Source organism: Cottoperca gobio, chromosome 1, assembly GCF_900634415.1.
Source record: "Cottoperca gobio chromosome 1, fCotGob3.1, whole genome shotgun sequence".
NCBI lineage: Eukaryota > Metazoa > Chordata > Actinopteri > Perciformes > Bovichtidae > Cottoperca > Cottoperca gobio.
The window spans coordinates 17,780,922-17,792,619 of record NC_041355.1 but is presented as its reverse complement, the minus strand read 5'-3'; the positions used below and the strand labels follow the sequence as shown (position 1 = coordinate 17,792,619).

Below are 11,698 nucleotides of genomic sequence, written 5' to 3'. Positions count from 1 at the left end.
ATATACACAGGTAGACAAATTATGCTTGTCAGATATTCACCCGTTTTATAGATCAATCGCTCCCATCCGGGGCATGTGGCGTCCTGTGCTCTGATTGGTCAGTTGTGGCGTCCTGTGCTCTGATTGGTCAGTTGTGGCGCCTTCGCTCCCCTACCCGTCATATCTCTGTAGAAGCTGTTTGGTTCAACCAGTCACGTGACTGCGCCCATTGGTTACATTTGACATAAAGGTTCCCACAACAGCCGGCGCGCCAGATTTAAGTTTTTGTTGCAGGACTTTACTGTAGGATTGAAAACGTAATATATATATTATTTATTGAACGGTTTGTTTTTTTGCATTTTCACTTAATTACTGCGTGAGTAAACATGGACTGTGTGGATTCCCCAAGACTTCTGCCAAATTCACCGAGGAAAGAACAGGGACAAATTCAGGTTAGTGTCTGATTCGTTGTCTCAACTATTCCCCTCATCTAGCTAAAGTTACCGAAGTTTACCTTAACTTGGATAAACAAGACATAGTATTCGCTAACGTAAGTGTCTAATTAAAGGAATGCCAAATGTGTCATCGGCGTTTTCAGCTCTTAACTTTACCGACTTCCTCAGTCTGACTAACAGCCCTCCCTGTTGTTTTAGGTCATCTTTGGACCAATGTTTTCAGGCAAAAGGTGAGTTTTTCATTCACAAACATAAAAACAGCACGCCTTCGTGCATGCGTAGCTAACTGTTTTGATTCATATTTACGATTTAAAGTAATGTTGAAACAATATTCCGCCAGAACTTCCCGTCCCGCCAAATATCCTCCATCGTTTACCCAGCTGTCATCTATATGAATCATATTTTGTAAAACCTACATATGTTATCTAGTATGCTTTGTATATTAACACATTGTAGGACCACTTCGAACTGATGTTACACATTATACTACACATTACAATATAATAAACAGTAGTAGCCTACACATTGCCTCAAACTTGTGGTGTAGTAATATGTTGTATGAATATGGTATTTGTTTGGTCACATAGCTGACAATTGTCATTTTCATGTACAAAAATGTACCTATGGGTTTCCACTGATAACTAAATGATTGTCTTTTAATGTGCAGCACTGAACTGATGCGAAGAGTGCGCCGTTTCCAGATAGCCCAGTACAACTGCTTGGTGATCAAATATATCAAAGACTCACGTTATTCTGACACCGGCATGGCCACACATGACAAGTAAGTCCCATGTTTGAATGAACCTTTTTGTATTCAGCATTTACAGAAATATATTTGTGTTTAGGGGCGTGGTGATGAATTCAATAGATAAGGAAGATATAAAGACTTTATAGCCTTATTGATGCAATATCCCTACAATAACAAATCATTCTTAAGGCGTTATTGGAAACATTGCATTTTAATTGTTTGCAAATGCCGAACTACTAAAAGGTAGATTGCTGAGAAAATCTCTACAAGTACAAAAATTAACATTTTGTTTAAAAGAGTAAACTTTATTTTGAATTTGTACGAAATCATTAATTACATTAGTTGCTTTTGAAAAGACAGACAGGAGAAAATACTGTGTCTTTCACTATCCTGATCCCTGAGCAAAAGTGGACCTCTAGTGGTGAGATTCCTTGGCATGTGTAGATTTGCCTGTCTAATTATCTTGGTAGAGCTCTGAATAAATCGGGAAGTAATTTGCAGTATAAGTATTAGTAGTATCAGATACATTTAGTTTTGCAATGCACTTTTTTGGAAACATTTTAAGTATAGGTTTTTTCTCCTCTATCCCGTCCACCTTTTAGATGCACAATGGAAGCTGTACCAGCCAGTATTCTGGGAGACTTGCGGCCTCTTGCATTACAAGCCTGTGTTATTGGAATTGACGAAGGACAGTTTGTAAGTATATATGCTTTATATTTTCCTCTTCTTTGTCCTAAGCTAGTTATTGTTAACCTCCATAGAAACCACTACGTCTTACTTGGGACAAATTCCTGACTAACCAACTCTGCACTTTTGTTACTGTAGTTTCCAGACACTGTGGAGTTTTGTGAAGAGATGGCCAATTTAGGAAAGACGATCATTGTAGCTGCTTTGGATGGAACCTTCCAGAGAAAGGTGAGATATTTGTTTTCCGTCTCTGCATGTCGATGTGATTCTGGCAATCGGACACTGTGTGGATGCTGCAGGGGCAGATAGAGCACCTCTGTCTGAAAATGTCCACGACAAGAAAGCATTTTTAAGGGAAGACTGAACAATCTGCATGAGCAGCACTGTACCATTGCTCATTATCTCTCACTATAGTGCGTCTGTTCTGTCCTTGTAATGTAATTATACCTCCATTCAGTGGTTCTCACTGCTTATCTCCTGTCCTGTGCATTCTTGTAGCCATTTGGAAACATCCTGAACCTCGTCCCTCTAGCGGAGAGTGTAGTGAAGCTCAACGCCGTCTGCATGCAGTGCTACAAAGAAGCTGCATACACCAAGAGGATAGGAGCAGAGAAGGAGGTGAGGCGAACTTCAGAAAAGTCTTCAATACGTTAATCATAAAGTGATTCAGAACACTTTTCTGGGTTGGACAAATGGCTATATTATGGTGTCTCTATATGCTGTGATCATATTATAAGAGAATGTTTTTTACCAAAATCTGTCCGCAATAGTTTATTTCACAAAATCCAAATGTGATGGAACATTTTAGAAGTTTTTAGAGATAAATCAGAAAATGATTTAGACGTGGTATACAACAGATTATTAGGGTTGCCGGGGAGGGGTTAATACTCTGAGATTAAAGTGGAAAATTAACAAGAAAAACTCAAAACCTTTTTTTATTGCAAAAATGTACTACTTTATTCTTGGAAATCCTGAGTCTTTTCTCGCAATATTGCCCAGCTCCCCCGGCTATGAAACGTTTAATTTTATAAAATAGACTATCAGATGTGTCCATATCACTCAGCTTTAAATGCAAAGCAGGGTAGATTTACTGAACAAAAGTCTCCCTTTCTTTCATCAAATTCTTAAACTATTGTTTGTGCCTCAGGTGGAAGTGATCGGTGGGGCTGACAAGTATCAGGCGTTGTGTAGAAAGTGTTATGGAGGTCTGGTGGTGGACAAAGAGAACAGCGCTCCCTTCAGGAACGAAACTCCACAACATGTCCTCGCAAGAAAACTTGTGGACTCTGCGGTTCCCAGAAAGCTTTTCTCCTCTCTCCATCTCTAAACACAAAAAGACTTGCAGAAGCTGAGCGGAGAGTATAAATCCAGGAATCAAATGTGTGTGAGCGAGCATTGTCTCAAAATTATTTTATCTGACATTAACTTTCAAATGTTTTTGGAGTTTCCTGTTTTTACTTACCTTGACGTTTCTGCTAAATTGGATTTGAGCACAACAATTTGTTTCCTTTTTGTATTTGGTGTCTAATTGGTGTGACTTAGTCTATGCATTTTAGTTTTTACTTAATGACCTGAAAATGAGTAAACTAACTAATTACTACAGTGGTGTTAATATATGTATCTTTATCCTTTTCAAATGTAAGGTTTTTATTATTATTTTTACAAAGTGTATTGTGTATTGTGTGTGTGTACATGTATATATGCAGTATTTTCTGCCACATTCATAAAGCAGATACCCTTTATGGAAGGTTTGGCATATCAGGAGTAATAAACTGATATTCTAATTATGTATTTTCATAATTTTGGAGATTATCCTTGTCTCCCATAAATCCCATTTTAAACTTGCAGTACATGTCTTTGAGTTACAAGAAAAGCGCTATACAAGTCTAATGTATTGTGTCTTTAGCTGTTGCAACCCAATACCCTCTCTGGCTAGAGGACCAAAATAACCTTTAAACGTTTAAATCCTGGCAGGCTCCAAGGCCTCGCAGTCAGCAGGTAGGTTGGAAAGTGTAAACTTGAATTACTGAAATACATGAATGCAACAATATTTTGAATATAAATGTACAGAGGCTACTGTCTGGTTTTATTCTATAAACAAACTCCCATCTATTGTGTTTTTGACACTGATGTGAAATCATAACAGGTTTTATAACTGTCAAAACACTAGAAAAACAAATCAAGCCAACTGACGTGATCAGTATTTAGTGCCAGTTTTTATAAAACAAGTTGAGCACCATAAATCATTCTCACATCAAACTGCTGAAATAAATTATCCCAAGAAAAATTAAGTTACTTAACTTTAAAAATAATTTTTTAGCTAATACTAAATCTAAAGTCTCAAGTTAGAGTCACTCTTTAAGCTGATGTAAATTGGGTAAATACAAGCTGCAGTCTTAACCAGCAGATGCATTCATTTTAAATGTTAACACATAATCATGGCACATTTTAGTCTTCATTTCACTTCCACAAAAAAAACATTTAAGTTTAATTTCTCTCCTTAAAAAGGCAAATGACAAATCCAGTGTTTTTCATATATTTGGCTTCAGTAAATTATGCACATTTTCTACATTATAATCAACAATGTCTTGTACAAATGTCTTCAATGCGATACAATAGCATCATGTTTCATACACACAATCAATTTCTGACCTCAGGCAAACCTTTGAGCGTCACTTTTAGCTACAACAGCCAGAACTGGATCCAGGCAACACAGTTGAGGCGTTACACTGACAGACTTACTGTCAGGCACAAAGTAAACCAGTTCTAAAGCCAGGTGTTAATCTGTCATTGGTAAAGAAAGACACCTGCTGCAGTCTGCCTTCAACAGTCTAGATTAAGGAGCCTGTAAACCAGTCAGTGTTCACAAAACTGAATGTCACAAAGACTTGAGGAAGTGTGTGGCCGCGCTGTCCGCAGGCTGAAGAGGGAGCTTTGTTTCTGGTAGTTAATAAGTTACTCTTCTTCAGCATAAGGACATGCTCCGTGGATAAACTTGTTCAATAAATGCAGTTATCTACAATCTCCTCCCTCCTTTTTATTTGAACGTTAGCTACAAGTGTAAAGGGCAACACTGACTATGAATGCCGATAAACACCTCTGTAGATTGGCACATGTAACCCACCTTTACCAACAATCTTGTTAAAGAAATAGAGCCATTGTTATGGTTTCTCATGTCACCGTCAAGAACACGTTTTGATTAGAGCAGTTAAAAAAAAAAAAAAAGCTAGATGGTGAAGCACAGAGATTTCAAAACTTTCTTTCAGGGGAGATTTTATGGCTAAGAAATTTAACTGCGTAATCTCAACAGAACTCACATTTTACAAAAAACAAAATCTTAAAGTGGACATTTGGCTTTATCGGGGTCCTTTCCCCACAAAATCATTTGGGAATTTAATACACCCTAAACTGTTTAAATCAAGGTCCTCAAGATAAGTGCACAGAAGGGGAAACATCCACTAAACCAAATAAGACAAGAAAAATCAGGCACACACACAACCATTAAAATGGCAGCTTTGCATAGTGAAATCTATGTACAAAATACACATCGTCAAGTTCCAACAGAGAGTCAAGAGGAACACATTCAGTGCTGGCTTCTTCTACACACACACACACACACACACACACACACACACACACACACACACACACACACACACACACACACACACACACACACACACACACACACACACACACACACACACACACACACACACACACGACCTTTGACCTCCTGGATACATTTTATCTACCTCTCCCCTTCAGGATCAGCCCATTTGAGGTAAAAAAGTTGTATCTTTGCACACAGGACTAAGGTCAGATTTCCCAGCGCTAATCTCAACAGTCAGACTGATGTCTTAAAATCTGACTTCAGACGCTTTGACGTAAACAGCAGCGTCCCTCATCTCTAACTTGCAGTTGCACTGCTCAGGCTCTCAAATCAGACAACACATGGAAAAATGTGTTGCATCAAACGTAAAACCACATCAATATGATATAGCTCTGTGTCTGCGCAGTGCAACTACAATCAGTGTACCAACAGATGACCGGGAACACGCCTCGTCCCTTTGTCTCAGTAGCTGGGCGGCTGGTAGCCGGCGTCTCCTTGCGGCTGGGGGTTAGGGGGGAAGGGAGGCTGCTGGTGCATGTCGGGCACACCGCTGGGATAGGCTGCGTAAGTGGTAGGGGTGTAGGTAGTGGGGTTGTAGGTAGTGGGGTTGTAGGAGGTGGGGGCGTAGGTCGGAGGGTAAGGGCTGTTGTGATCTTGTGGCGGCTCCACGTAGGTTGGGATGGTAACTTCGTTAACGCCGCGACGAAAGCGGCCCAGCGCAAAGTAGGTCAGGATTGCCTGCACAATGAAATTAAAATGTTAGCGTTATAACAGTTACTTTAAGACTTTTCCGGTATTTAATATTCCTGAGGATGTTCCAAAGCCTTTAGACTTCCATGCCAGTGTAACATGGTTGGGTAGGAACTGATTACATGGAATAGGGATTACAAACAATAAGTAACTATAATCAACCCAGATTACAATGGCCAAGGAACATTTGATTAAGTCTTTAAAATATGTCAAATTCAAAATTATTAAACGTTTTTCCATGAGCTTTTTCAAGTGCTCGACTTGTGTTACAAGAGACACAAAAGGAGCAGCATCCCACACGTTGTGGAATAACCACCTGCCAGCATTGTTTTTGTAAGGGTCATTTGATTTGACCAACTGTAAAAGCTGAATATGCAAAACCTATTTTATTTGCATTGAAAATGTATTGAGATGTTTGAAATAATATTTGTGGAACTCAAATGATTGCGGCTGCATCCATTTATTATAAAGTTGCAATTTTTTCAAATTTTGAAGTAATCCAAAAGCACTGAGATTTCTTTTTAATCCAGTGGATAATGTTACTAACTACAACATTTGCCATGTAATTTGTGTTCAGTAACTACATTGCAAAGTAATTCGACCAAACCCTGTTGCTTCATGTGTGATGTGTGGTAATGCAGTTTTCTGAATGGCGCATTCAAGTGATGGTGGGAATCTCCAAACACGTGATTTGAAAGTCCAGAAGACAAACAATAAGCAAAGGGTTTTGGGTTTGCTCTCAGATGTTATTGTGACATGCGGTACAAGAGTTAAACAAGATGGAAAATCTGTGTGTCTTCCACTTCAGGATAGTTTCCAGAAATAAAAGGCTCTTGAAGCGTCAAATGTCAGAGGTTCCCTCCAGTACATGAATGCACCAACCTAGACTTACTAACACTTTGTGACTTCATGTGTTATTACGCAAAAGTCTGCCGTAAAATAAATACTATAGAAGAATCAATGATTGGACCTAAAGCAGGTTTCAAGTCTACTGCAAGTTTTTGTGCCATAGTAGCTTGAACTGAAGCCAGTGGCTGCTTTAAAGGAACAATATGACTTGCAGAGACTTCGATGAGAATGAAAATCTGAGCTGTACTGTAAAGAGGACAACAGCAGTCCCACTCACCCAAGTGGCGATGGAGAAGAATGAGAAGGTAACAGTGGCACGCGCAGCGTCCTCTGGGATACCGCTGATATCTTGAGTTTTAGCCCACTGACTGGCCAACAGGCAGAAACACACAAACCACAGGAAGCTCCACGCCCCTGGAAAACATAGAGTGACACAGTTGCACAAACACACTCACAGATATAAATGATTGTCTTTTCAAAATGCATAAAAAAGACGTCAAAGGTGATCAGCTGAAACCCCTGATATGAAGCGTATATTACTGTGAAAAACATATTAAAAACAACGTCAAAACAATACAAAGGTCTCCCCTGTTGCCATCTGCTCAAATCACCACAAGCTGCTTTCCAAACTACCACTTCTTTGTTTCCTCAAAGAATGGCTGACTGTGAACTGTGTCATGTACTGATGAATGTTTAACTTCATCACAATATGTGCCGTCATCTGCTGCACACTCATCTACTGAGTGCAACGATGAATAATACATGTCATGTTATGTCAGGAAAACAGACAGCGGCCTGTTGCACATTATGCAAATACTCAGAGGCTTTCTGTATAAATACACCATTGACATATTAGAAAGTTGATATGGTGAATGTGTTAGCAAACATTCGCTTATTTTAACATGAGATACGGAGAAACATGAGCATTCATCTGGAGTCGGATTCGTCCAATATTCTGTCTCTTTTAGCTGTTTTTGGTCTACACCAACGCCTGAGGGAAATATCTGTATGTTTAGCTGCTAAATTCTCAACTATGTTCACCAGCTGGTCACTAACTTTATCTGTATAACGTTTGGTGCTGAGAAGGTAGTGTACAGTGGGATTTTAGAGTTTTTTTCCACTAAAAACAACTGCCCAGGTTGTGGCTGGAAAGAGGTTGATTGACATTAAAGCTGTGAGCCGTAAAAACCAAAACAATGAGCTGAAAGAATCTAAAACACCCCACAGAGCTGAGGGAGAACTGCAGAGTAGAGTGATAATTCTCGTTCATCACTACCAGCGACACCTTTCACATTACAGTCATTTGATCCACTGCAGTAATATAAAAATATGGATAGTGCAGCTTTAAAGCTTAAACATGACAAACAAATGACTTTAATGCTCCTGCTCACCTGAGAATCCCAGATCTGCCATGACAGCGTACTTCCTGTCCCGTGCGTTGCTCATAAAAGGCAAGTAAGCGTCCAACATCAGGAAGGCCACACACGCCAGGAAGGCAATCACCCCGATGCCTATTGCGTAATGACATGCGGAGTCATTCTGGTTGAAGATGCACGTCGCCTTGGCACTGTGGCTAGAGTTGATGTATCCCTCTGTTGTGATGGAAGCAAACACCACCAGGGCAAATATCTACATTGGATCGGAAAAAAGGAGAAAGTGGCCTTCAATGATTTGCAAAGTCACACAAGAATAAGTATCTTATTAAAAAGGAACATAGCGCTGGCTTTTCAAGTTTATCCATTAACTTCACATTGCATACTTTACATTACTGCTGACCATTTTTGTTTTGAGATGGCTACCTTGCGGGCAGCCATTGGTTTCACTTCATTTACATTACCCTTCGCTGACGCTTTTGTCCAAAGTGATTTATAATGGGTCCGTTTCCAAAAAGCATTGCAACCAGGAGCTCTATGGCCCTCATGCAAAGTTTCTTGAATGAATCGACAAGAGAGAGTACTCAAAACACTTAAAAATGTGTGACAAAATTAGCAAACATCCTCGGGTTGTGTCTATTGAAAGCAAACTTAACGGAAGAGACTAAAATAATGTGACATGCTGTAACATTTCAAGAAAGTCCTGAAAGAACCTGTGTCCATTTTTGATTGAACAATCTGTCCAAAACATGCAATCATTACACAAAACAGTGACATCATTATGTGTCATCATAAACAGTCTCTTGAAATAGTCTTGTGCCCATCGTGTGTTTATAAAGTACTAACTGCTGCCTGGTTCCTCTGACCGTCCCGTGCTCTGTTGCTTTCTCCTCTGGTTACCCACCTAACCATGTGACCTACTTCTGAGTGCAGCTGCCTGCCATGTGACTCCAGAGATGCCACCAGCTCCACTAACAACACTCATAATGAGATCCGGGAGGAGGATAGAGAGGGACTGTTTAAACGAGAACGAGGTCAGGTGAGAGGGCAGGGGGAGAGAAACAGGCCACAATCCTGCTGATGGGACAAAAAACACCGAAAAATAGCAGAAGACAGAGACATTAGGGAAGTGAATATGGAGGGAGTTCCAAAACACAAGACAATAGTGAGACAGAGGGCTCGTTAGTGGAGCAGATGATGTTTCTGTACATGAATGGACAGATGGAAAGTGTTTTTGTGTCAAGTGACAGATGTCAAAAACATGTTAATGCCATATTTACATACAGTGTGCTCTTTTGGGACTCACTGTGGGATGGGACGATATAGGATTTTGTTGTGGATTGCAATACAAAAACAAATGTGTTGAGAAGGTATAGTGATGTGATTCAGCACCTTAAATGACTAGGAGCCATTGTATGCAGACTTTTTCTACAAATTCTACAAATTCTTCCAGGAACAGGCTTGGTGCATTATGGGACCTATAGGCAGGGTTACAGAGCAAACAATCCTCTTTTGTATCATAGCTTCGTGGAAGTAAGATTAAAACATGGTAATCTAGCCAGTGTGCATTTGAGTTGTACTAAATATGTGTTTGTTTGTTTGTGTGTGTTTTGTGTGTATGAGAGAGAGGGCAGTGGCACACATTCACCAAGAGTAAAGGCGCGATGTCAACAGGGGAGAGAGGTATCGCCTTACCTGCCCATCAGACCCTGTTTACCAGTGACACACACATAATCTCAAAATCCCAAACACATCAACACTCAGCAGCTGGTGCTACCAAAGGCACATTCTGTCCTCATCTACGACACTGGATATGCTACAGTCTCCAGGTGACGCTGTGTGTTTTTCTCAACACACCTACACTCACCCTGCATGTGCATTAGCTAGAGGCCTCACAATTAGTTTACGCTTCATGAACCAAGTAAATGAAAATCAGTCTCTCGGTAATCCAAGGCATGAGTCTGAAAGGAGACGAAAACAGACACATATAATAAAACTCCCTGAGGATCCAAATCTGATTGTTTCTTTTCACCAAGGAGATGTTCAGGACAGATGAAACCCTTCAATCTGTGTGCTCACAATCAGACAACAATAAAAACAATTGTATAACCTGTTGGGTTACAATTCATTTTGGACTTTCCAGATCAGTGTCCTCTTAACCACCAAAACAAATCCTTGCTACAAAATCTGCCTAGTAACAGGTGATCAGCAACTGATAAACACGTCCCTGAACTTTCCCTGGTACATTAAAACTCCTCTTTATGCGAATACACTTTGTCTGTGAAATACCTTTATGATAACAGGAATTATTGTCTTGGTTCATTTTAACACATAAAATATTCTATAAGAAAGTAATATCTTATGTGTCTTTAGAAGTTTCTGTGAATGTAATCTTATTTTAGTCAACACAGTTGAGTAAATCCAAACGTCTTTGTGGTGTTTTGCTCCTTTTCTCAGCGTGTCCGACAGTTTTCTGTCTTTTGTCCTCTGACAACAGCAGTGTTGACCTGTGCTGTCGCCGAGCTGCTGTCATACACCAGCTGCGTGCAACATGAGCCCCGCGGAGACGCTGCCCATAGTAGCCTGTTGTTCTGGCCAACACAAACAGAAATATGGCTTTTATCCGCGCCACAGAGGCAGTTTACGCGCTCCACGCCAAGCGCACCTGCTCACAGACCATGGTGGAAATAACTTCTTTCTCTTTTGAACCTTTGAACATGCGCTGTTAAAACATACTCTTACTCCCACTCACCCAGCTGAGTATCCGCACGATGGTTTGAGGTTGTCGGACAAACTTGTAGAAGTCGAAGCCTCCTCCCGCGAGCGAAACCCCGTACGCACTTGCACCGCCCGTCTCCTCCATGTCTCCCCCGTTCAGCAGGTCTTGTGGAGCTCACCGTGTGGGTACACCAACCTGACTGCACAGCCTTCCAGTTTAACTCAACGAAACTACTGCCAGTGCCACCTTGCAACTCCTGCCGCGCTGCTTCACTGGACGAAGACGAATGCTACCCAGAGGAGCTGCGCACGCGGATGCGCTGTCAGGTTGCGCGGCGGAGGGGCGGAGTTTTAGGAGCCAGGAAACATGTTTGAGTGACTTATGAAGCCCATTTCCGTCAATGTGATTGCAACAACTGAACTGATTTAGTATATCAAAATAAGTTTCTCCTTATTCTGAGATTCTGCGTCATTATTTTGAGTTACTAAGTCACTATTCTGAGATACTAACTCATTATTCTGAGAT

General features: G+C 40.5%; 2 protein-coding genes and 1 long non-coding RNA gene across 3 annotated transcripts; 1 reads left to right on the top strand and 2 right to left on the bottom strand.

Annotated features, from left to right (window-relative positions):
• Positions 1-210: 210 nt before the first annotated feature.
• On the top strand, positions 211-4,026 carry tk1 (thymidine kinase 1, soluble). Its single transcript, XM_029434911.1, has 7 exons — positions 211-431; positions 633-664; positions 1,102-1,215; positions 1,785-1,878; positions 2,008-2,097; positions 2,368-2,487; positions 3,017-4,026. Exons 1-7 carry the CDS (start codon positions 366-368, stop codon positions 3,194-3,196), a joined length of 696 nt encoding a protein of 231 aa, XP_029290771.1. The 5' UTR covers positions 211-365; the 3' UTR covers positions 3,197-4,026.
• LOC115010398 (uncharacterized) lies at positions 1,467-3,021 on the bottom strand. The gene is made up of 2 exons (XR_003832464.1): positions 2,317-3,021; positions 1,467-2,189 (listed from the first exon to the last, which is right to left on the bottom strand). It is a non-coding gene; the product is annotated as an uncharacterized LOC115010398 (long non-coding RNA).
• Positions 4,027-5,536: 1,510 nt separating the features above from the next.
• Positions 5,537-11,508, bottom strand: syngr2b (synaptogyrin 2b). The gene is made up of 4 exons (XM_029434904.1): positions 11,207-11,508; positions 8,473-8,710; positions 7,359-7,495; positions 5,537-6,220 (listed from the first exon to the last, which is right to left on the bottom strand). The coding sequence occupies exons 1-4, from the start codon at positions 11,315-11,317 to the stop codon at positions 5,945-5,947; spliced, it is 762 nt and encodes a 253-aa protein (XP_029290764.1). The 5' UTR covers positions 11,318-11,508; the 3' UTR covers positions 5,537-5,944.
• Positions 11,509-11,698: the final 190 nt, after the last annotated feature.